Source organism: Pteronotus mesoamericanus, unplaced genomic scaffold (genome assembly GCF_021234165.1).
Source record: "Pteronotus mesoamericanus isolate MK-2021 breed Mesoamerican mustached bat unplaced genomic scaffold, CSHL_Meso_final scaffold_705, whole genome shotgun sequence".
Classification (NCBI taxonomy): Eukaryota; Metazoa; Chordata; class Mammalia; order Chiroptera; family Mormoopidae; genus Pteronotus; species Pteronotus mesoamericanus.
In genome coordinates this window covers 11235174-11257960 of record NW_026555326.1, presented here as the reverse complement: position 1 = coordinate 11257960, position 22787 = coordinate 11235174, and the positions used below count along the sequence as shown (strand labels likewise).

Below are 22787 nucleotides of genomic sequence, written 5' to 3'. Positions count from 1 at the left end.
ACCAGGAATTGAACCAACAGCCTTTCAGTTTGCAGGATGAGGCGCAACAATCAGGGCTCAATTTTACCTTTAAGATTTGGTGGGGAGATAATTTTTTTAATACTAAAACTAGGTAAATATAAAGTGTAAATAAAAATTTCCATTTTTTAAACCTGTATTACATATTGCAAAGACATTTCTGACTTGTGACAGACTGCTTTGGACTTCTCAGGAAGTCCTGGGGAAAATGATTCACTTTCCCTAATCTTAAGGGTCCTTCGGAGGAAATACTTGGAAAGCTCTGCTTAAAACAGAGGTGATCACTAGACAGATGTCAGCTAGGCATATAAAAAGGAGTTGAAGCCAGTGAGTGTAATGCAATTGGGAGTGGTGAAAACTGGCAAATAAGAGCCTGTTTGGCCCCTTCAGCTCCAGCATGTTGATGCCCTAATACTGTGTGGGCTCAGTGTTACCAAATATGATTGCTTTTTAAGAGAAGCCAAAACAGTAGATTTTTCTGAAAATTTGGTTTTTAAATGTTTATAACCAATTCAAATTTTTAGGAAGAAAGAGTACAGGTTTCTAAATGTCTGCAAGCTGATTCCATCTATGGGTCTCTGGTTTGCTGCCTCTAATTTCTTTACTTTTCAAAGGAATATGAGGTCCAAATGTGGGCTCCCAAGTTCTCAAATTCTGTTCCCAGGAGCTGGGGACAGTGAGGTACATGAGGTTGTGGGAGAGTTTGGAGCTCCCTGAAGGACAGCTTGGGGAGGTAGAACAGAAAAGAAGGTACCACTCTGGGTACCACTGGCAGGTTACACCTTTCTCCTGGGAAGCATAGAAGGCACTGGTCACTGCCCAACCACCTTTCCTCTCACCTATCCTGATATGGATCTAAAAACATCTCGTGGTCTGGAATAGAAACCAAAGTTTCCTCAGAGATGGAAGGCGAGTCAAACATGAAAGACCAGGAATAGAGAGAAATGGGAGAACAGGAGAAAAAGGAGGGATTAACTATGAGTCTAGATAGATGAAAGAGGAAGTCAGAATTTAGACAGGTAAAGTGGAGGGGGAGGGGCCTTTAGCCATAGGACCATAAAAAGGAAACACAGTTCTCACGCCCCTGACCTTACCATCCCTCCCAGCAATTGAAATCCTTCCTCTCTCCATCTGTCCAGGAGGTTAAAAATATTCAAGTTGGACACCAAGCCAGACATTTCCAAGAACCTGTTTACTAACTATCTGATTGACTTGGAGAGGGAGTCAACAGCTCCATCACCCAATAAGGAGTGAGAATAGATCTTGCCTGACATCCCAGCACTCAAAACATTTGGGATTTACAATTATGTCCCCATGTCCTTCCTTCTCCCATCACTCCATTGCCTAGAGAAGACCAATAACTTAGTAGTCAGAAAAAAACCCTGTCTTCAGAATCTGTTCAATCTTTTAGCCTTATATAACAAGCCCAGTAGAAAGTACAGCAGGGTTAAGCCAAGTGAAAGGTCAGGGAAAAATAGGAATAGTCTAAATAGGCTAAATTGGGCCTCATCAGTAGGCTCACCTCTATTGTTTTTTTTTTTAAATCTTCACCTGAGGATATGTTTATTGATTTCTTTTTTAAGGGATAGAATGAGAGAGAGAGAGAAAGAGAGAGACAGAGAGACATTATTATTAGAGAGAAACATAGACCTATTGTCTTCCATAGGCAACCCAGGACCCCAACCAGGGATGGAACCCATGACGTTTTGGTGTATGAGCCACCTGGCTAGGGGTTGCTTTTCTCCCTCCCTCCCTCCCTCCCTCCCTTCTTTCCTTTTTTAGCCAGTTTGTGCTTTATTGATGCCAGGATGCTCAGGCCTTGACCACAGTGGATATAGTTGCTCCTTCTGCTGTTTCTTGGTCTTCAGGTTCATCTTCATGCTTGTTGAGCCAGCAGGGCTTTTCTTGGGCTGCAGATCCCAAGTACTTATTGCCCTTGTAGAATGTCCTGAGGTTCCCTGAGTCTTGTTAACTGTAAGAACACAGACAATGGATTTGTGAACAACTTGGGTCTTTAGAAACCTTAAAACCTGGGCCACCTGTGACTTTGGCGATGTGCAAGTGGGACAGCTTTACCCCTTCTTGCTACAAAGGTCTCAAGCTTTAATTTTTACCGTGGCTAAACAAGCCACTGCTGTCCTCCACTGGTTTTTGTGCTGCTTAGTCTAGGCCACCTCAGGGGAAAATTTTAAAAAATCAAACAACATGCAATACTTTTAAATAAGGAGTCTGAGGATTCTTTGTAGTGTCCCATTGTATATCCAGTACGCTGTGTTCCTCAGTTTGTCACTCCAAATGGTGGACAGCTTTCTTCTGGAGTTGTATACTAAAAAGCTAAGAAAGCTCAGTTAATTTCCAGGAGGTTCCAAAGACCTGAAAAGCACACAGAAATTATGGGAGAGAAAACTCTTTTTCTCCCAGGGCTATACCAACAGAGGTTAAAGGTGTGCAAAAGTCCTGTCCTGGGCTGGGGATGGGAGTTCCAACAGTAGGCTACCTGTCCCCTACCACAATGAACCCCAGCCCAGGCTGAGTCAGCTTCTATACACTGACTTCTTTTCAGGCTGTTTTTTTCCCCCAAATGCAGGAAAGGAATGAAGAAGAATGAAGAAAGAATGGTCTTCTGACAGGTTAAGGAGGAAGAACAATTTTTGAGACATGGTTGGGAGTGAACTAATTAAGTTGGCAGTGGTCGAGGTGGAGGTGGAGGATATGTCTCCTCTTTTATTTTAGGTAACAAACAATTTACTTGCTATTGTTCTAACACCTAACATACGTTGTTAAAATCTTCACAATAATCTTCCAAAGTAGATACTATTATTATCTCCCATTTTACAGGTAAACAAACCCAGAGATTAAACAAGTTGCTCAAAGTCATAGAGCTTATTAAGTGGTGGAAGTAAGATTTGAATTTAGAAAGTTTGTATCTAGGATATATTTGCTTCACTACCACACTCTTTGAATGATTTTCAACCTTTTCCTCTCACAGCACACATAAACTAATTACTAAATGTCCCTGTTCAGGCGCCATCTCTCGTGGGGGGCAACGCATTGCAAGGAGCATGGGTTGCATGTGCTCCTGGATCTAAGGGTTACTGTCTCGAGCCAGCTGAAGAGGAAGTGGGGCTCTGAATCCTGCAGAGCCCATCCTGGGATTGTCACAGATTGGGGGGAATAAATATGAGTTGTCACAAACACTTCTCTGTTTGCCAGGAGAGGGGACATGGCAAGTTCCCTCTAGGAGAGAAGGAAGGCTCTGAACCTCCTTGTCCAAAGGCTTTTATTGAGAACCGTATGTACAGGGGTATGGAAGCAAAGCTCATCAATCAATGTCAAAAGACTATGTTTACAGAAAACAAATAGAGATCATAGATAACAATTGGAGGAACACAAGAGATCTGCCTCAGGTCAGGGTCTATGAATAATGTAAATCTCCTTCCCAGTATGAGCTGGTTATCGCTTTTGAGGGAAGAACAAAGCATGCTTAGAGGAACTTACTTCTTCTAGGCCTGATTATCCCCGGGAACCGCCCAATCCAATTTAGGGCTGTACCTGCCTTTACTATTGTTGCAAGCCTGAGCCAGGTGGGTGGGGCAGAGCCACCAAGAGATAAGGAGACTACTTTCAGATAGAATGAGGACCCCCAGCCACATCCAAGCCAAGCCAAGGGGTGCGGGCCTTTTTGCCCTTTCTTCATGTCCCCCAAGTCCTTCTCCCACAGCGCATACCAGCTGATGTCTGTCTTAGGTCGTCTCTCCTCGCGAGAGAACTTACCCGTCATCAACATTGGACCATCACAGGGCCAAGCAGGGTGATGTGAGGAAGGCAGGGGCTGTGCCCTTGCCAGGGGAACAGGTTTTGTCTCCTCAGCGGCCTGTTTTTCCAAGGCCTCCTTGATTATTTCCAACCTTAGGGCCCTCTCACCTGTGGGCGGGGCTGCAGCTCCTGAAATCAGGCAGGGCATTCCCCAACAACTAAAATTCTGTGGCACACCAAAACACATACTTTTGCCCATCTGACATAAAAAAGTAGGTATAATATTGATTCATTCACACCCAGTGGCTATTGTTGTGTTGGTTGTTATTTTTTTAACAATGTAAGGTAAAAGACATCAATGTCCCTGACTAAATAGTCAGGTACTGCATGTTTTAAAAATTCTTGTGACACACTGGTTGAAAATCACCACACTATACTATTATGACCCAGTAGAAACTTTCTTTAATGTGACCTTTACTCCTTCCTTTCTTTTTGACTCAAAATGGCCTCATTCAGCACACTGACTTACCTGTTTCTTTCTTCCTTGCAGGACAACTCCCTTAATTATTAAGTCCTCAGGACAATGAGGTTCTGATTATCTCTAATGTTGGTCAAATTAGAGATAACATCTGGGCCTCAAGTGTGTTTCAGTTCCAGGCCCAGAAAAGACAAAGCAGTGCCATGGCTGGCATCAGGACCAGATGCTCTGATCAACTACCCCCTACCCTAGCACGACCAATTAATAAAGACCACGACTTTGACCATGACCCTCCCTTAGTAACCATAATTTACTTTTTCCATATATAATCCATCCCCTGGAAACCATGGGGAACCAGGTCTTTGGTCATTAGCTAACCTGTCTCCCAGTGCGGGCCACTTCCTAAAAATAAACTGTTACTTTCTTTGCTGCAAATTCCTGTTCATGTCTTCTTGGGCTTTGATATGTGCAGATGAAAGGACCCCTTTAGTACAGTACAGTAACACTATTTCTCCTTAATATCGTAGGCAGGCTAATCCTTGAAATTTTTTTAGGCTATAGGTTCAGGACCTGTGGCCTGGATGTACAGTCATCTCTGAGAGGGAGTTTTAGGCTTAGGAAATGGAGGTGGATATGGGGTCAGCACAGAGAATGGGGCAGAAGTTTCTTCCCTCTCACTCCAGAACTACTGAGGTGGGGGTCCTTGGGACAGAGACTGGGCCACTGAAGTGGGCAGTAAAATATTTTCCTTATCCACCTTATGCATTCTATCACTTAGAGATGGTCCAAGGAAAGAACACCAGGAAAAGATCTGCATGCTGTTGAAAGACCTGGACAAAAGTCACTCCTTCACCCCACTTCATCTCTTTTCAGCTACCATGCAATAGTTTTTGACCAGATGCTTGGTCAGATCCCCTCCCGACATTTTTGCTTCCCAATGCCTCAGTCCAAATTACAACATCCTTGTGTTTCCAGTCTGTTCAGAGGTATTAAGGTAGCCAAGGACCCTGGTTGGTAAACCTGCCCTGTTCAATTTTTTTTTTAGCTTTCTTTAGTTGTCTGTCTTCTCTCAATTCTTCCTATACCACATGGGACCTAATGAATATTTGATACTAGGAACTGAATCTCCTCTAACGGTTGTACATAGAAGTTATAGCACTTTAAAAATTAAAAGGCATATGAAAAGAATAAGGGAAAGGAAGACCCAAAATATTTGCCCACTTTAATGGAGAAATAGCTGGGCCAGTACCCAGGACAGTATAAAGTGAACCTACATGCAGTAAATGTCCTGAGGTGAGGTAGAAGTTGTGCGTAGAAGGCAAAAGGGAGTCCAATGGGACCTTTCGTGCTCTAAGGAGGGGGTGTTTCCTCTGGGTGAACAGCTATAGCTGCTTATTTCCTTCCTCAGATTTTGCCATACTGTTTAATAGGGTAGTCACTAATCACATAGCACTTACTACATTTAAATTAAGTTAAACAAAAATAAATATTCAGTTCTTCAGTCACAGTAGCCACATTTCAGAGCTTGATAGCCATGTGTGTGGCTGGCGAGTGGCTACCATATTAACACAAATATGGAAAATTTCCATCATTATAGAAAAGTTCTATTGGAAGTGCTGGATTTGAGGTATAAAGGAATCAGGAGGGGATGCGTTATGCTCTGGCTCTTAGAGGATCATCTCTCTGGCAGACCCATGTATGTTATCCCCTTCTCAAGTTAGTTACCAGTAGCCAGGTATATAAACAAACAACTGGGCTTTGTGCTCCTTGCTCTCTCCATCCCTTAGTTCTGCACTCTGGCTTGCTTTTGTTCTTGCTCCAACTCTCCAGTCCCTGGAAAACCAGCTGCAGTAAAAACTTTTCCATCAACTTTGACCTAGTTTCCTGGTCACTGATTTGAAAAGGGGAGGAGCAAGCAGATTCTTGAATAGGCAAGAAAAGGAGGCAGAGATCCGAATAAAAGGTGAGAGTCAAAGTGGCAAAAGAGAGCTAGAAACTTTGACACCCTAGTAAGGAAAAAACAGAGCAAGGAGAGCAGAAGAGCTCCTGAGAATAAGATGACATAGATTGAAGTGAGAATCTTCAGTTTCACTTTCTGTTCAATTCACATTGATTGACTTTATGGATTTCCAGAAATCTGAGGTTTGTAATTAGTATGTAGGGGTCCACAGTTAAAAACGAACCCCAGGTAAAGGCCGGGACTAGCTCTGTCTACAAAAGTTTAAATGAGTCAGAAATCAAAAAGTACATTAACCTCTCATATTTCAGGGTAGCTCATCCTACTCAGCCTTTTAGGAATATCATTTCAGTTAGATGTGGAATAATGTAATCTACTGTTATTACCCTACAAGGAAGAAATAGGAACTGATGAAGCATACATATCCTAAGGGATGAGGATGGAGTTGCATACTCAGCAAACGTTTTCTGAGTTATGACTACATGCTTGGATTAAAAAAAAAATGGGAGCAGCCTTAACAAACCTTAATAGTCATAACTCTTAAATCCCTAAGTCCTGAATAATTATCTTGTTGCACATAAACCAGGCTTACACGGGGAAGAAACCATGATAAAGCCAAATTATAAAATATGGGACTGTAAACCCTTCCTACCAACCTCACTTCCCTGTATTTCAAGAGCTCATTAAAAAATTCAGGTACTCCAAAATTAAGAAATTTATTAGCAATTAATGTAGAAAGTTAGCTTAGAATACTGGGAGAGCCCAGCTAGTTTTTATTGATTTGGAAAAGGCTCATTAAAGTAGAGCTCAAATTTCTTCCCTTTTCACCCTTCTAAAACCACAACCTGACTAAATTTATTAGTCAGTAGGTAACACTCTTTACAGGGTTTTCAAGAATCAATTGTGAAGCAGGGGAAACACACTCCTTCAGGCACTTCCTAATAACTTCTCCAACCATCTCACACATGAGAAAACAAGTTTCTGCCATTAAAAAACCTTTATTTTTATTGTTTTTTACAAAGAATTGGGGTGAAAATACATCTGGTTAAGTACAAAATATGGTTTATCATACAAAAAGATACACAAATTAAAAAAAATAACCACCTTCAGTCCACATACTTTCTCAGAGAAGAGTGGAGCTCAGTGCTCTAACACAGAACAGGAAACAAAGTGCTAAAGGCTGCAGTGAGAGAGGGGCTGTTAACATCCCCCATCTCCTAACACTGGTTAGAAACAGGAAGCCCTGGGGGCTTTTGTGAAGACCTGCCCTCCCATTTCTCATGGCAGTGTCTGAAGGCTCTGATCAGTGTTGGGGTATCTTGATTTAGAGTTTTTCCCTAGGTATGGATAAGTCACAGTAGGCAAGGCTGATAGCAGCAACCCTTCTTGTATAATGTGTCAGAATTATAGAATTCTGTACACTGGGATGAAGTCTCAAAAATAATGCTTTTTTGTTTTTTGCCCTTCTGCTTACCCCTAAAGACATAGTAGACCAGTTTTAGCTTACATTTTGAGATAGAAAAAAGAAAATAAAAAAATTTGACAGAAACTAAAGTGCTAAAACACATTTCCCTCAGAATCAATTCCAAGGAGTCACATGAAAAGAGAAACATTCTCCCACATGATTTCAACAGAACACAGTGCAATAGGCTCTAAAAACAGCTTTTAAGACCTTTGGTAGGACACAGTTATTACTGCTTTAGGCCAAATTAAAATACATTCTTAGCCAAGACAACCTTAGACCTTCTTCATTTTAACTCAAGCAGCTCTCCAAAGTCCAGACCAAATCAGCTCTGGAGGATTTTTTCCCCTATAAATGTACAAAGGGCAAAAATAATTTTAAGAACCCCCTTTTCTCAAAGCTTTGAACATGGTTTTTTTTTTTCATTTTCCCAGTTTGATAAATTGGCCCTGTCCCACATGGCACAGGAGCTCAAGATCTGATACCATTGTAACAATCTATATTCCCCTCCAAGAAAAACTTGGTAAGATCATGCCTGGAGGCCATTTCTACTGAGTATGCCTCAATTTTCAAGATCTGAGAAAATAGGATGGGCCTAAGTTTTTCTAGAGTGTTTTAATACCCATCTGGTAAACACCCCGATACAGTCACAATATCTCACTGGCTGAGGATGAGCATGCAACCTTTAAGGCCCAGGAGATTGCCTGCTGATCATCTCCTACACCAGGGAGTCAGAGGCTGGGGTGGAACCAACCCCTACTGTAGAGACTGTGGAGTCTGTGACAGACAGTACAGCATAGAGGCACAAAGAAAAGTAGATAACAGCTACTTCTTTTCTTCCACATGCTCACTGCACATTGTTGTTGAGGATGCAGGGATCCACCTGGAAGGAAGACAGACAAGACCATTTTAGTTTCGGTAATAAAAGAAAACTGGCCTTTAGCAATCCCTCCGAGTGAACTTCCTGTAGAAAACCTACAACAAATGTAGTGGTAAAATGACAATTCTTACCTCAGTGTAAGTAGGTGGTGGCATGAACTTGAACTCAGGAGCATACATAAAAATAGGGCTGTCCTGAGAACCATCTGTGTCATCTAGCAGAGGAGTGGTGGGGCTCTCTAACCGGTGATCTTCAGGAATGATATCCATATAGCAAGGAGGAGCTAGAGAGAGAAAAGTACTGGATAAGAAACCTGGCCCAGAAATGCCTGACCATCACAGTTTTACAAACCCAAACAGGCCGGAGGGTAAGATAAGATATTAGGTCTGGCTTACCTTCAGGGGTGTCGGGGATGTTGAGATCCACCCAACTCATCTCAGAGCTGGTTTGGCTGGCCATGCTGGACGTCCGGCTACTCAGACCAGACTTGCTGCCAATTACCAGGGGCAGATCAAGAATGACTTTCTTGGAACCAGGGACACTAACATAGATCTAGAAAGGAAGTTGGTAGTTTGTTAAACTGAAAGTCTGGAAAAAACACTACTGCAATTTAGATAGGCAAGCAACTTTCTCTCCAGCCTCACCCACACTCACCAGCAGGAAATATTCAACTCGAAGGATATTGCAACCCAGGATAGAAGGCCTGATCTTCTGTACCCGAAGGCTCTTGCCACGCCATGATGCACAGGTTCCAGAAATAATATGATTGCCTCTAACTGACGACAACTTCTGCGTCAGCACCTTGGTCTGGCCATTGGCAAGGTAAGTGTGGCGGGCTACAATGGCTGCTTTGGGAACAATGATTCGGGAACATGTATTCTCAAAGTCAGCATGGATGGAAATCTCATCACCTAGAAATCAGAAAGATGGAAAGTAGGGATAATGAGTTTTTTTCTGTTCCTACTCCCAAATCTACAGTTTCTATTTTGTCATACTACTATTTTTTAAGGACTAGGTTTTTACCTTCACAAAATCCTTTTCTGTCAATTCGGGCAGAGACAGATACCCGCCCATCAGGAATGAACATGCAGGAAACCTTCTTCTCCTTTTTAGCAGACACTGGTGCCTATGCAGAATGGGGGTGAAAAGTTGTTTTGAGAATTTCCAGGGGTCCTTTCTCTGCTTGTTTACTTTCTACTCCTTACCTAGAGTAGGTAGTAGCTTTACCTCCCCTTAGTGATCTAAGAACTTGATTCTCTGAGGTATTTCAATGTAAGGCCCAAGACATGCGACTTATCATCCCTGAGACCCAAGGGAATCGAATCTTAAAAAATGAACCTCACCATTAAATCAGGGGTATTGATATCCACTAGATCCATCACTTCGAAGTTTTTCTTTGTCTCTTGAGTTGGCTGGCTGGGGCGATCAAGAAAAGCCTTCACCCAGTAGTCTACACACCCGTATTTTCCTTTGAAGGATGTTCCCAGAGGCCTGTAAGAAAGAGGAAAAAATGTAAAAATACTCTCCAAGATCAAAAAAGGGTAAGATAAAAAAAGTCCAAACATGCATTTAGCTGCTACCTACCCCTGAGGAAGCTCAAAGCCGAACTTGTACTCGTATTTGTTTCCAGGTCTCATGATAACCATCTCATTCTCACCTGAAGGGAGAGAAAAGTGAGTAGCCATGAGGTTTTTGTTACACTTAAAATTCATCCATGTGATAAGGAGGTCTTGGGCAAGGAAAAGTAACTTAGGCATACAAAAAAATCTCTCGCTAAGAAAACATCTCACAGGACTACCTTCACAACAAGGAACCATAAGAAACTGGACAAACTAATCTTTTTTTTTTTTTCCGGCGGAGGTTGTAAATTAAAAGTGTAAAAAGATAGGAATGCAACACCAAATCCAAACCTCTCAACCAGAGCAACTTAGAATATTTAGAATAGCATCCAATTGTTCGATTCAATTCTATTCTCAAAACAGCCTTCACCCTCCGGCAAAGAACAACTGGGCCACTGACCTGTTGGCTGGTCCTCCAGGAGAAGTGTGTCTTCGTAGCGCAGATACTCCAAGGTCTGTTTGCACTGCTGCGATCCTTGCATCCAGAGTACTTTGGCCACTCCGCAAGCTAGGACCCTGACAGCTTTGACTCGAGTGACTTCACACACCTCCACTATTACCCGTCCAGCCACCTTGTCCCCACTGCCATACACCTTATCAGGGTCGTTAAAGAGCACCTCAAAAGACTTGATCTTTTTGAACATTACCATGATTAAGCTGGGTTGGCACAAGAGTTAGAAATAGGGGTAGGAAGAATAAAACTCGAAATCCAAGAACCCTAGGGAATAACTTAAGATTTCCCTCTTCAAAAGACTCAACAATTTTTGAAAAGATGTCAAAAAATTTAAACTGCTGGTTATGCAATTTCAAGGGAAAAATAAGCTGTTTCCTTTCCTCCGATGGCAAGAAGAGCGCTCCGGGTGATCAGCGAGCTAGCTCACCACACTCACGCTGCCAAAACGGAGAAAATAATTTGACTAAACCAGGAAACTGCTCTATATAGTAGCCCCGGCTGGCAGCGCCACGCGAGCTCTAGCCCTGGGAGCTCGTGCTACCCTCGTGCACAGCCCTCTCATTGGCTGCCCAGCCCTTGTTTACCAGGAGCCTGGCCAATCAGAGAGGCTGCAGCGGTGCGTGGACACGGAGTGCTCCTGGCGGGGAAAATGGTTGTTGTGACTGCTGTCCTTGCTGGAAGCCGGCAGGGAGCGGGCGGGGGAGGCGGAGGGCAGGGGGAGGAGGTGGGCTGCAAAACGGCCTCCCTTAGGCTCAGAGGAAGAAGGACCTCGCAGACCGTAATATGCGTTCAGGGTCAGTGGCCTTCGGAGGGAGGGTGTAGACGGCTTCTGGGCTGGGGGCGGTGTTTGAAGGTAAAAGGAAGACGTTATTATGAGGGAATTTCTTGACACCCCCTAAGCAATTTAATAGGTGCCCATTTATTCACAAGTGGCAAGCAGTGTGAAAAGCAATCCCAGAGCTTTAACAATACAGTAGGTGTTACTGTTCAGGAAGACCCACTTTGTTTTTCTACTGCCCCACATCTCTATTAAAAAAAAATAAGAACAAAAACTCTCTGTGAAGGCAAGTTGAACTTGCCACAAATTTTAAACCTCAAGTCCTCACTGGAAAGCGGGTGTGTGTAGCTGATCGGCCTTTTGCCTTTCTTTCAGCCCTTGGGTGCTCCCGGCTCTAGGCGGTAGGCTTTTGGCCTGTGCTGTTCCTCACCCTCTGTACCCTCCAGTCTGTTCTCTCTGTTCTCTGGAACGGAAATAGTAAGGGTGTGTTCACATCCTGTTGCTTATCCTCTCATCTCTTCAGTTTCTACCTGGGAACTTGGGAAACACTTTGTGTATGTTCCCCCAGCTACCTCATGACCTTACCACTAAAGGCTCCACTAAGGTGTGTTCTTAGGCTCCAATTATCTCTCCCTCCCTCCCTGTTTTTTCAGGAAAGGGGCAAAAATTATGCTTCACTCTTTTCACTTTCTTTTTAAAAGATTTTATTTATTTATTTTTAGAGAGAGGGAAAGGGCGGGATAAAGAGGGAGAGAGAAACGTCAATGTGTGAGACATTCACCAATTGGTTGTCTCTCACCTCCGAGGACCTGGCTGGCAACCCAAGCATGACTGGGAATCCAACTGGAGCCCTTTCAGTTCGTAGGTGGGCAGTCAGTCCACTGAGCAACACCAGCCAGGGCTTTTCACTTTTTTAATTACTATAACTTTTTTTTTTATGGTATTCATTTGTCCTCCAACTAATTAATCAAAAGTATACACCTAAACCTGTAGTCCACACTCCTCCCAGCCTTGAAGTTAGTTAAAAGCAGGAAAGTTTTCTTGTTCACAACTAAAGTGTTAGTGGATGAGATGATCATATACCTGTTTGAAGGGATAATTTCTCTATCTTATAAAACTTCCTAACCTGTTTGGAAACTGGTAAGAAAGAAAAGAGCAGATAGATGAATCATCAGAACAGGATATGTTCAAATTAAAGCAGACCCTGACTCCTCATCCTGTGTTGTCATTTTGACTGTCTGTCAGATGGGTGTTTCCATAGCTGGCCATGAAACATCTTAAGAGCTGACTCCTGAGAACTTATTTATAAATGTGATAGGAAAAATTTGTACATAGAGTTACAGGGATTCTTCTCACTTTTCTTTGATTCCTGGGACCCCACCCCCCTTTCTGGTTTCTGTGTCATGATGGAAAGAGGAAGATGATGTTCCCAAGATTGAGATGGGGAAGTAAATAAGAAGCATTAGATTATACAGAAATCCTATCAGCAAAAAGACGGCTATTCATTGCTCATACCCCCTAATTGGGTTGACATCCTAAGGCTAAGTTACAACTCAACCCCAATATTAAACAAGCCCAAGAATCTGGCATCAAGACTGTTGGAAACACACACATGTGGCATCAACTCCCATGAATGAAAAAAGGAACATTTTGAACCTTAAGGTGTGTAGGTTTTAGGCGATACACCATTCTAGAAAGTTAACCAAAGAGGCGTGATTTGTTTTGGGTCAGTAGACAATATTCACTGAATTATCTGGAGCACTAGAAAGTAATTTTGTAAATTCAAAATTATGGTTTCTGGGAGAATTTTTAGTTTGGTGGGTATGAAAGTGTACATAAAATGAAACATCAAAATGCTTACAAAGAAATACATGAATCAATATTGTTAAACAGCATGTGATGTATAAATAGGTAATTTTGAGGGGATGGGGGAGTGGGTATTTAATAGAGCAGGGTGGCATTGACTTGGGACATCTTAGAAAAAAGGGAATGTTGGTATTTATTTATTTGGGTACATCTATGAAGTGCTGAAATTTTTAGTTTTAAAAAAATCTTAGTATGATTCTCTCTTGCTCTAAGTTCCTCCCTTGGCCTCCAGTTTATTCTTACTTTCTCATTTTGCAGTACTCAGTACAGGCCACTCACTTGCTCTTTGTTATTCCTGGGTTCCCTTAAATGCCAAAAAACTATTTTGTTTTGGCAGCAGCTGTTCACCAGGCCTGTAGCCAAGGCATGTTCTGAAGTGGAGCTCTCCTGGACAGAGTTGTTTATGACCTTTCACTTAATAGCCTGGTATTCTGATAAAATCTGCCCCTTGATTCTTCTTTCTCAGTTCCTGGGTGGATGGAAGAAAAAATATTCTAAATTCCTGTCTTGAAATCAGGGTGCAAACACTTGTAAGGAGAAAAAAGTCAGTCCAGGAGAAACAGCAAAGTAGGACTAAGTCCTGCAGTTTTGCAAGTGGGATCATCTTTACCTCCTCCCCACCCTCTTCAATCCCAGTGCCATCAGGAAACAAAGTGGTGACTGTTGTTTGCTTTGCTGGTGGTGGTTGAGAGGTAAGGCCAAAGCTTTTGGGCACCCTTAGCACTCGGTTACCAGTCAGTTCTTCAACCTCTGGCATGACAAACATTTAGGGACTCTAAAGACTCCTACTTCCTAAAGCAAAACAAACCCTTTTTTTGTCTTTTTTTTTTTTGTTGTTGTTCAGTACCATTGTTCCAAATTTCCTCCGTTGCTCTTCCCAGCCCTGTCCAACCCCTGCTCCCAAAGACAATCCTCATTGCATTATCCTTGTCCATGAGTCCTATGTACATATTCCTTGCCTTGACCCTCCTCCTGCCTGTCCCCCTTATTCCCCGCCCTCTGGTCACTGTCAGTTTGTTCTTTATTTCCATGTCTCTGGTTCATTTTTTGCTCATTTGTTTATTTTGTTCATTAGGTTCCACTTATAGGTGAGATCATATGGTATCTCTCATTCACTGCCTAGCTTATTTCACTTAGCATAATACTCTCCAGTTCCACCCATGCTGTTGTTAATGGTAGGAGTTCCTCCTTCCTTTCTGCTGAGCAGTATTCCATTGTGTAAATGTAGCACAGTTTACTGACGGGCACTTGGGCCATTTCAAACACTTGGCTATTGTAAATAACGCTGCTTATGAACATAGGGGTGCATAGCTTCTTTTGATTTGGTGTTTCAGGATTCTTAGGATATAATCCCAGCAGTGGAATCACTGGATCAAAAGGCAGTTCTATTTTTAGTTCTTTGAGGAAGTTCCATCCTGTTTTCCACAGTGGCCGCACAGGTCTGCATTCCCACTGACAGTGTATTAGGGTTCCCTTTTCTCCTCCCCAGCACTTGTTTGTTGATTTGTTAATGATGGCCATTCTGACCATGTGAAGTAGTATCTCACTGTGGTTTTAATTTGCATCTCTCTGATGGCTAGTGATGTTGAACATCCTTTCACATGCCTATAGGCCCTCTGTATGACCTCCTTGGAGAAGTGTTTATTCAGGTCCTTTGCCCATTTTTTAATTGGATTATTTGTCTTCCTGGTGTGAAGTCATGTGAGTTATATACATATTTTGAAGATCAAACTTTTTTCTGAGGTATCATTGGCAATTATATTTTCCAATACGATTGGTTCCCTTTCCATTTTGTTGCTGTTTTCTTTAGCTGTGCAAAAACTTTTTAGTTTGATATAGTTCCATTTGTTTATTCTTTCCTTTATATCCCTTGCCTTAGGGAACACATTGGTGAAAATATTGCTGCATAGGATATCTGACATTTTCCTGCTTATGTTCTCCTCTAGGACTTCTGTGGTGTCATGATTTATATTTAAGTCTTTTATCCATCTTTAGTTTATATTGAGTGTAAGTTAGTGGTCTAGTTTCATTTTTTTTTTGCATGTATCTGTCCAGATCTTGCAACACCATTTATTGAAGAGGCTATTTTTACTCCATTTTATGCTCCTGCCCTTTTGTTGAATATTAATTGACCATAGAGACTCGGAGTTATTTCTGGGCTCTCTATTTAATCCATTCTGGGCTGAGCATTTAATCCATTCACGTTTAAGGTTATTATTGATAAGTGCTTATTCATTGCCATTTCCCCGCTTTGTACCTGTGTTCCGCCCTCTCTCTCTGTTTTTCTTCATCTTCTTAATGCAGTCCCTTTAACATGTGTTGCAATGCTGGTGTGGTGGAGGTGTATTCTTTTAGCTTTCTTTTGTCTGGGAAGCTCCTTATTTCACCTTCCATTTTAATTGAGAGCCTTGCTGGGTAGAGCAGTCTTGGTTGTAGGCCTTTGCTTTTCATTCCATGGAATATTTCTTGCCATTTCCTCTGGCTTGCAGTGTTTCTGTTGAGAAATCAGCTGCTAGCCTTATTGGCACTCCCTTGTATGTTACTTTGTTTTTCCCTTGCTGACTTTAAGATTCTCTCTTTGTCTTTGATATTTGTCATTTTAATTATGATGTGTGTTGTAGTGGGCCTCTTTGGGCTCATCTTGACTGGTATCCTCTGTGCTTCCTGGGCTTGCATGACTTTTTTTCTCATCAAATTTAAAATATGAAACACTTCACAAATTTGCATGTCATCTTTGTGCAGGGGTCATGCTAATCTTTTTGTTATCATTCTGTATACAAATTTTAGTATATGTGCTGCCAGAGCTAGCACCTTTCTTTGTCTTGTTAAGCACTTTGGTGACCTCCACAAAGGGTAAGCTTCCCTTTTACTCTTAACCATGACACTTTCCCATTTTCCCAGGGAATGTCAGGTTAAAAGCAAGTAGAGGTTTGAAAGAGAATGTGGATTTAAGACTGCGTGTGTGTGTATGTGTGTGCGCACCTCAAATTCATAGCTAAATAAGAGTACACTAATAATTGTAGGGCATCTTGAGTTCAAAATGACTTTTTTGTCATTTTTTTAGCCCCTGTAATGGACCAAGTACTTAAGATAATCTCAATTATATATTGTTTATAAGTTCATCTGTCATCTTTTTCTAGAAAAGATTTAAGGTTAGATTATTTCATTTAATTCCTACAATAACCCTATAACTCAGGATTGATTTAGTCAGACTTAAAGGGTTAAGTAATATGCCTGAGGTCACAGTTTTATAAATGGAGCAAGAGCTGAACTCAGGTGTGTCTGATCTAAAGCGCTGTTTGTGTTAATACTCTTTCTGATGTGTTGTCCTGCCTCTCAGGGCTTTAACACATCATACCTTGTTTGATCTTCATTCTAAAGGATTCAGGATAAGATGTAAAACTTCAGAATTAAAGGGGTTTAGCAGGTTTTTTTTTTAAAGCCCGTTCTTATTTTATTTGACTTGCCTTAAGACATATAGTAACTGGTGGAGCCACCCACCAAATCCAGGAGTCTTAATACTTAAACTAGAGTTGTTTCTAGGAGGCTTTGTGGAGGCCTTTTTTGTTTTGTTTTGTTTTGTTTTCTTAGTTTAGTTTTAATTATTAAAAATATCTCATCTGGCCTAGGTAGGTAGCTCAGTTGGTTGGAGTATCATCCTAATACACTAGATTTGTGGGTTCTACCCTGGTCAAGTCCCATGCAAGAGTCAACCAATGAATGCATGAAAAAGTAAAACAACAGCAGTCAATATTTTTACTCTTTTCCTTGCTTTCTCTCTCTCTGAAATCAATAAATAAAAAAAGTATATTTTATTGATTATGCTATTACAGTAGTCCCATTTTTTACTCCCCTTTCTCCCCCTCTGCCCTGCACCCCTCCCAGCATTCTCCTGCACCTTTAGTTCATGTCCATGGGTTGTATATAAAAGGAAGGGAAGGGGCAAGTCAAGGAACATAGAGCAAGGACTCATGGACAAAACTAAAGTGGGGAAGGATTGGGGGGGGTAGGGGGCAGGAGAAAGTGGTGGGGGAAAGAGGGACAAATGTATTTGGAAAAATTAATTAAAAAAAAGTGTTTTTAGCTTCTCCATTTCCTATACTATTCTTTTTTAATTTTAATTTTTAAGCCACATTTACTCAATTACAGTAGTCTCACTTTTTCCCCCTTTGCCCTCCTCCACCCACCCCACCCTCACACCCCTCTCCCTCAGTCAATTCCCACTCTGTTGTCCATGTCCACGGGTCATTCACACATGTTCTTTGTCTAGTCCCTTCTCCTTCTTTCCACCATTGTCTTCATTCCCTATACCCTCTGGTCACTTTCAGTCTGCTCCATGTTTCCATACATGGGGTTTATTTTGTTCGTTAGTTTATTTTGTTGAATAGATTCCACTTATCGGTAAGATCATATGGTTATTTGTCTTTCACCCACTGGCTTATTTCACTTAGCATAATATTCTCCAGTTCCATCCATGTTGTCGCAAAAGGTAGGAGTCCTTCCTTTCTTTCCTTTTTAAAATGCAGATTGATTTTATTTATTTTTTTTAAATGTCAAGATCCATTATAAAATATTAAAAAATTTAAATCCATTGAAAAGTCTCAGCAAGTAAAACAACATGACACCAGCACAGAAATAATCGAGTAGATTATTCAATGAAATAAAATGAGCATTCTAGAAACAAACATATATATCTTTCTAACAATGTAATATATTATTAAATTGATATTTCAATTCAATGGGGGAAAATAAGGCTTATTCAACAAATAAGGTGCATGGACCACTTTATCTTGAAATAAAACAAATATAGAGCCCTCTTTCACACATTATACAAAAAGTATTCAGGTGAGTTAAAAATCAATATGTAAAATCTAAGGAGTTCTAGGAGAAAATACAAAATAATATTTTTCTTACCCTGAAGTAAAATATTCAAACCCAGAAGCTATAATATTACAGTATGTCAATATTATACATTGACAGTATGACTATATTAAACATTTAAGACTATACAGTAATATACAAATAGAAAAAGTTAAAGGACAAGTAATAGAATAGGAAAGCACTTGCAACACATCTAAAAAAGGGTTAATAGTTTTTTTAAGGAAAAAATTCTACATTTAATAAAAATATGGATAAAGAATACTGAAAAGTCATTTAAAGCTTTTTAAAAATAATAGAAATAGGCAAGAAATATACAAAAAACAGGTTTAGTTTCAACAAATAATAAAGTAACAATTAAAATAACACATTGTTGTCCCAATCAGATTAATACATATTAAAAATATTGGTAATATCAAGTATAGGTGACTGTGAAAGGACCTGGGTATTCGTAACTCTTTTTCTTTGTCTTCTTAAAGCAGTCCCTTTAGCGTATCTTTCAATGCTGGTTTGGTGGAAGGTGTATTCCTTTAGCCTTCTTTTGTCTGGGAAACTCCTTATTTCGCCTTCCATTTTAATTGAGGGCCTTGCTGGGTAGAGCAGTGTTGGTTGCAGGCCTTTGCTTTTCTCTCCTTGGAATATTTCTTGCCATTCCCTCTGGCTGTAGTGTTTCTGTTGTTGGGAAGTCAGCTGCTAGCCATACTGGGGCTCCCTTATATGTTACTACCTGTTTCTCCCTTGCTGCCTTTAGGATTCTCTGTTTGTCTTTGATATTTGCCATTTTAATGATGATGTGTCTTGGAGCGGGCCTCATTGGGTTTCTCTTGAGTGGGACCCTCTGTGCTTCGGGGACTTGTGTGACTTTTTCTCTCCTCAGACTAAGGAAGTTTTCCATCATGACTTTTTCCAACAGGTTCTCTATCCCTTGCTCCTCTTTTTCTCCTTCCGATATCCCTTTATACGGATATTATTACATTTCAGGTTGTCCTGCATTTCCCTAAATGCCTCTTCACTCTTCTGAGTCTTTTTTCATTTTCTTGCTCTTTCTGGGAGCTTTTTTCAAGCTTAACCTCCAGGGTGCTGATTCGATCCTCTGCTTCATCTAGCCTGTTTTTGATTCCTTCTACTGTGTTCTTCAATTCAGAAATTGTATTTTTCATTCCCTCTTGTCTCTCATCGATAGCTTCTATGTCCTTTTTCATGCTGATACAATTTGCAGTAAGTTCCTCGTAGTTTCCCTGTAGTTTTTTGTGATTCTCTCTGAGCTCACTGAGCTCATGAGCTTCCTTAGAACCACTGTTTTGAACTCAGTATCTGATAATTTACTTGCCTCTATTTCATTTATTTCTCTTTCTGGGGATGCCTCCTTTCCCTTTGACTGGGGGGTGTTTCTTTGTCTTCCCGTTGTTTGTGAGACTCTTCGTTTTTGCTTCTGCTTCTTAAATAAATTGATCTGTCTTGATTTCCTGACTTTGTGGTGTGAACTTCTGTGGTAGGAGACGGCTGTTTTTTCTTTCTGGCTCTGCTTCTGATGGTGTCAGCTGTTGACCCTGTCTGACCTTAGGCAGTCTTTTTGAGACTTCCAGGAATCTACTGTCTGTGGCTGTCTCCTTCAGTTGTTAATCTAGTCACTCTGCACTCAGCAGTCAGGCTTAGACATCACAGGGAGGGGCAGAGTCCCTCCTGTGGGTGGGGTTATCGGGTCCTCTCACGGTGCTGCTGCTCAGGGGAGTGGTCCGCCTGAGTCAGATGGCTGCTGCCATATGGGGGAGGAGTTAGCACTGGGATCCTGCTGGCTACTCTCTCAGTTTTCTCCCCAAAGCCTCGGTCTCCAGTCTCTCCTCAAGTGTCTCTAGCCCACTCCGCCCCCACCTTTGCTGGAGACCAGGGTAAGTAATAAAAATAATAATTTTTTTATTATTATAAAAAAATAAATAAAAATTTATGCCTTGGCCCTTTAAAAGGCTTTTTGCATCTCCAGCCGCCTGTCTCTGGCAGAGAGCAACCCTGCCGCTTTTTGCAGCTGGTTGTTATCTGTGTAGTTTTTGGGTTCTGGTGCTGTAGGCTGGAGATCTCCGCTTATGGTTTAGACCTCGCTCTTCCCAGGGAGATCCAACTGGCCGTTTCAATATCCCTCTGGCACTGCTGCCCACGGGTGCCCTGCCCGCCTTCTTGAGTCTCTACCACGCTCCTTACCAGTTGGGTTGTGCTAAAGCCGATCCATCCGTCTGTCTGAGGTTATAAGGCTACTCTCTGACTATTGTTCAGTTGTTTGTTCCAGCTGCTTTCTCCACAATTTAGTTGTAATTCCAGATTGGTCCCGGGAGGAGGTCAGTGTGACTTACATTCACTCCTCTGCCATCTTGATTTTCATCTCCCATTCTGCCTATGTCTTGCAAATGAAATCACACAATATGTGACTTTGTTCCTGGCTTCTTTCATTGATCATAATGTTTTTGAGGTTCTTGCAAGTTGTAGCATGTCAGTACTTTATTCCTTCTTATGTCCAAATAATATGCCATTGCATAGGTATACCCCAATATGTTTAACCATTCATTCCTTGATGGACATTTGGGTTGTTTCTACCTTTTGGCTATTGTGAAAATGAATGTCTTCACAATTCATTTTAAATGTGAAAATGAATGTGCTATAAATGTGCATGTACAACTATTTGAGTACTTGTTTTCAGCTCTTCAAGAAAAATACCTAGGGGTGAGATTCCTGGGTCATATTCTGTTTAATTCTCTGTTTCACTTATTGAGGAACCACCAAAGTGTTTCTCACAGCAGCTGCAACATTTTCTCCTCATCCTCACTGATGCTTGTTATTTTCCATTAAAAAAATTATAGCTATCCTTTTTATGTGCTTACTGGTCATTTGAATTCCTTCTTTGAAGAAATTCCATAAGGTCTTATTCCCCTTGACTCCTACAAAACTGCTATTCTTACACATGTAAACAATCTCTTGGCTTTTGGACTTTTTCCTTGCTAGCAATTTTTTTCTTTCTTTCTTTTTTTATTTTATGCTCCCTGAAAGCTTTTCTTAAGGGCTTATTGTCCTTCTTCCTTTTTTTCTTTAAGTTTGCTCTTCAGTTCACCCATCTGTACATCACTCATGTAAAAATCTATACAATACCTTTAGTCTGTCTCCAAAATTCCAGCTGGCATCTCAGATTTAACCTCTCCAGTATGGAATTCATAATCTTGCCCCTGTGCTTAAATTCCGTTCTTCCTCTTGTTTCTTTTAATAAAATAGTTATACATTCCTTCAGTTTTCAAGGCTTAGAATCCAGGAACTGCCTTTGATTCCTTCCTCTCTGACATTCCCTACATCCAATCAACTGCCAATTCTATAGAGGCCATCTTTCTAGTGTTTCTAGAACTAGCTCTTATTCCACTGCCACCACTGTTGTTTGTGTCCTTGTTACTTGGTTTATTTTATTTTAATAACTTTTAACTGATATTTGTGCTATAATCTAGAGACCGTGACTAAATTAATCTATCAAAATTAAATTTATGTTTCCTATGAGGCTCCAAAACCCATTGTTTTAACAATCAAATTTATATGCTTTGACCTGGCATTTAAAAGCCTTCACAAATTGGCCTCAACCAAACTTCCAGTCTCATTTCCGACTACTTTCTTACGTATGTACCCTATACCTCAGCCAAACCTGAGTACTCACTGTTCTCCTAATATATCCTTCTCTGCCTTTGTTTACGTTGTTCTCTCTACCTGGAATGCCTGACCTTCCTCACATATCTGCTTTTTGAAATCCTTCCCACTCTTGGATAGGCAGCCAATGACTTTTCCTTTATGAAATCTTTCTTGATTCCCAATTCCTTATTTTAACTTTTTTTATTTTTAAAACTATTTTATTTTTTATTTATTTTTATTTTTACATTTTATTTAAAAAAATATTTATTTTTAGAGAGAGGGGAAGGAAGAAAGACAGGGAGAGAAACATTAAGTGGTTGCCTCTCACACGCCCCCCCCCACTGGGGACCACAACCCAGGCATGTGCCCTGACTGGGAATTGAACAAGCGACCTTTTGGTTTGCAGGCCAGCGCTCAATCCACTGAGCCACACCAGCCAGGGCCCAATTTCTTTTTTTTAAATTAAAGGTGTTTATTTATTTTTAGAGAGAAGGAAGGGAGAGAGAAAGAAGGAGAGAAACATTGATCAGTGGCCCCTTGCATCCTATACACACCCCGACTAGGGCGAAACCCACAACCCAGGCGTGTTCTACTGCTGGGAATTGAACCAGGGGCCCTTTGATATTCAGGACAATGCCCCACCAACTGAGCCACACTGTTCAGGGTCTCAAACCCCTCATCTTTCATCTTGGAATCAAAGAGGATTTCATTCTTTTTTTGAGTACTCCATAGCACATTGTTTATGTTTCTTATATAGAACTTACATGTAAATTTTCTTTTGTCTTGTAGATAATGAATTCCTAGAGAGAGGAATTATGTCCTTTTTTAAAATCTTTGTATTCTTTATAGCATCTAGCAGAGTACATTTCATAGAGTAAATATATTATTAAATATAAGTTGAATTGATAGGTTGGGTATGTCTATGGACTAGAATGTGCCACTGATTCAGAACCTAGTATTGTTTCTTATCAGTGTTAGACTTTAGTT

At 41.0% G+C, this 22787-nt stretch overlaps 1 protein-coding gene and 1 pseudogene across 1 annotated transcript; both read right to left on the bottom strand.

Moving 5' to 3' along the window:
• Positions 1–7187: 7187 nt before the first annotated feature.
• TXNIP (thioredoxin interacting protein) lies at positions 7188–11089 on the bottom strand. Its single transcript, XM_054563408.1, has 8 exons — positions 10571–11089; positions 10136–10208; positions 9895–10042; positions 9575–9677; positions 9206–9462; positions 8947–9103; positions 8683–8834; positions 7188–8554 (listed from the first exon to the last, which is right to left on the bottom strand). The coding sequence occupies exons 1-8, from the start codon at positions 10818–10820 to the stop codon at positions 8519–8521; spliced, it is 1176 nt and encodes a 391-aa protein (XP_054419383.1). The 5' UTR covers positions 10821–11089; the 3' UTR covers positions 7188–8518.
• Positions 11090–15965: 4876 nt separating this feature from the next.
• LOC129062482 (uncharacterized) lies at positions 15966–16079 on the bottom strand (annotated as a pseudogene).
• Positions 16080–22787: the final 6708 nt, after the last annotated feature.